Genomic DNA, 2,440 nt, shown 5'->3' with positions numbered 1-2,440 from the left:
GATCAAACTCATTTACACAATTCAATCCAATTTTATTTTATTACAAATGAAAATACATCATTTGGATAATACAAAAAGAGAGATATCAAAAAAATTGCCCATATATTAATTAAAATACCGTAAATGATCAAATAAGCGGTCGGCTTATAAAATTTTTGAAGGCTTCGGTGCGGCGCTTACTTGAGAGCAGCGCTTATTCGAGAGCGGCGCTTATAAAAACAGATTGCTATAATGTTCCTTTTTTATTTGAAAAGCCTAGCCTATCCGATTCTTATATATAGGTGTAAGCTGTAAGAACAAGAATAGATAGACCTAGAATAATTAATAAATACCTATTAAGGTCAGAACTCTCTATAGTAGCCTATGAATAACCTACACTATGCAAGTTTTTATACACACTGCCGATATGCGGTGCCCTACTCCACTGGCCTCCCATCATGCAATTCGGTTAATTTTACAATTTTGGGCTTGCTGCTTGTTCTTCTATATTCCTTGATCAGATTAAAAAGCTATGAAAAACTTTTGACCAGCTGACACACAAAGAGAACAGCACTAAATTGAATTTAACAGGGCCCACCAAAGTTTAACAATGGACATGGTTCAGCACACATACAGTGGCTACCACAAGTTTAGCTGACCGACCTTGGAAAGTAATGAATCAGGCAGCAAATTCATTGACCAATGCCTACAGTACACCTTAACTTTCTTTAACACTTGCAGCCGAGGAGTGTGGCTTCCAATACAATATGGACGGAGAAAGCCAATCGGATCCAGTAACTGTAACGTCAAGAACTATGATTGATTCCATTAATTGTCATTATGACGCCGTGTGTCTTTTGAACATCAACAAGACGAGTGGAGTCTGTCAGTGTAAAGATGGCTTTTCTGGTGATGGAGTGACAAATTGTTCAGGTAAGTAGAGCAATAAGGAGAGTGGAGAAAGATTTTGCAGGTTACAGTGGGACAAGTTAAGCCACTTTTTACATTTTGCATCATTGCGTGTCCAGCGTTCCAAGTTGGAAGAAGTAACTTTTGGTAGATCTAGTTAAATGTGGCAAAGACAAACCAAACCAGTCACTCGTCACAAAAAAATGATTTTTAATTATTAATAACTAATTTTTAGTTATTAATAACTAATTAATTTGTCGGATCACTAATTATAAGGCATGCTTTGTCTCATAGAGATCCTAAAAAATAAACATTAATTTTTTTTTCTCTCTTTCGTGGTGTAACCACCACCTTTATTCAAAGAATCTTCGTTAAAAAATTTCAAGGTACAATATTTATTTCTATTTCAAGTCTTTTTTAAGTTCTTTTCATTACATTTTTGTTTTATTCATACCAGTTTTTAATATATTTGCAATCTTTATATCTATATAATTTGATAATAGTTGTTATCAATTTTTTATATCTTTTTTTAACAACAAAACATCAATAATAACAATTATATAATTATATAAAATTATTTTGGAATAAAATATAATTTAAGATGGTTAATAGAATAATTTAAGATTTTTTATATCACATTATATAATTATTATATTATAACATACTTTATTTAATATAATCTTCATAAAATGAAAGAAATACCATGATTTTTTTAAATATTTCAAATATGTTCTCTTTACATTAACTGTTTTTTCTCTCTTTTATACAATTGTTTATTACTGCACTTTTTTTAAATAAATATTTTCTTGAAGTATAGCAAAATAATATGTAATCATATACAAATATATAACATACCAGTTTATAAGTAATATAAGTACTGTAACAAATTACGAATACGTCATTATCATTATAGTCATTCGTGCCTAAAACAATCGTCACAATGAACTAAATATGATCCTTGGTTCATGCAAAAGGCATGAATTGCCTATTTTTGTGATAGATATGATATTGTAGGGGAAGGTTTTCCTAATAATTTAATCATATGTGTTAACGTATTCGTAAGCTTTGAAAACTCCCTAATAATGCACAACACAACTGTAGTTCAAAAAATTAAATCATTCCATTTTACTTTTTAAACGTGTGTAATACCCTAACCTGGGTCATCATAACTAATATCAAATTACATCAAATTTTTTGTTGATCTTTTCAGCAATGTTTGAATGCAGCCGAAAACTTCAGCAGAAAAAAAAGCTTGTGATTGTGACATATGACGTACCGGACAACAGACCCCAAAACACTTTCTTTCCCGGGGATGAACTCCATTACTCTTGTCCCTTTGGGTATGCGATGCGAAGAGCTAACAAGAAAGTGAGAACATGCAAGCTAAATGGTAGTACACCGGAATGGCTGCCAAAGCTCCATCCTGTCTGCGTGGGTAATTACAGTATATATATTTTTAATTTTTTCCTGATCATTTTTAATGTTATAATGCCACGTGAAAATTATAGTTTATTTATAATTTTAATTATTTTTGGTTTATAGATGCCAGATG

The 2,440-nt window shown here is 31.2% G+C and overlaps 1 protein-coding gene across 1 annotated transcript; it reads left to right on the top strand.

Moving 5' to 3' along the window:
- Positions 1-94: 94 nt before the first annotated feature.
- On the top strand, positions 95-2,383 carry LOC117107792 (the record flags this gene model as incomplete). Its single annotated transcript, XM_033249568.1, has 2 exons — positions 95-912; positions 2,099-2,383. Coding segments are annotated over exons 1-2 (451 nt in total), but the record flags the coding sequence as incomplete, so codon positions are not given.
- Positions 2,384-2,440: the final 57 nt, after the last annotated feature.

This window comes from Anneissia japonica, unplaced genomic scaffold, assembly GCF_011630105.1.
Source record: "Anneissia japonica isolate Jap-2015-1 unplaced genomic scaffold, ASM1163010v1 scaffold136319_len2457_cov207, whole genome shotgun sequence".
In the NCBI taxonomy this organism is placed as follows: domain Eukaryota; kingdom Metazoa; phylum Echinodermata; class Crinoidea; order Comatulida; family Comatulidae; genus Anneissia; species Anneissia japonica.
This window is presented reverse-complemented; position numbering and strand designations above follow the sequence as displayed.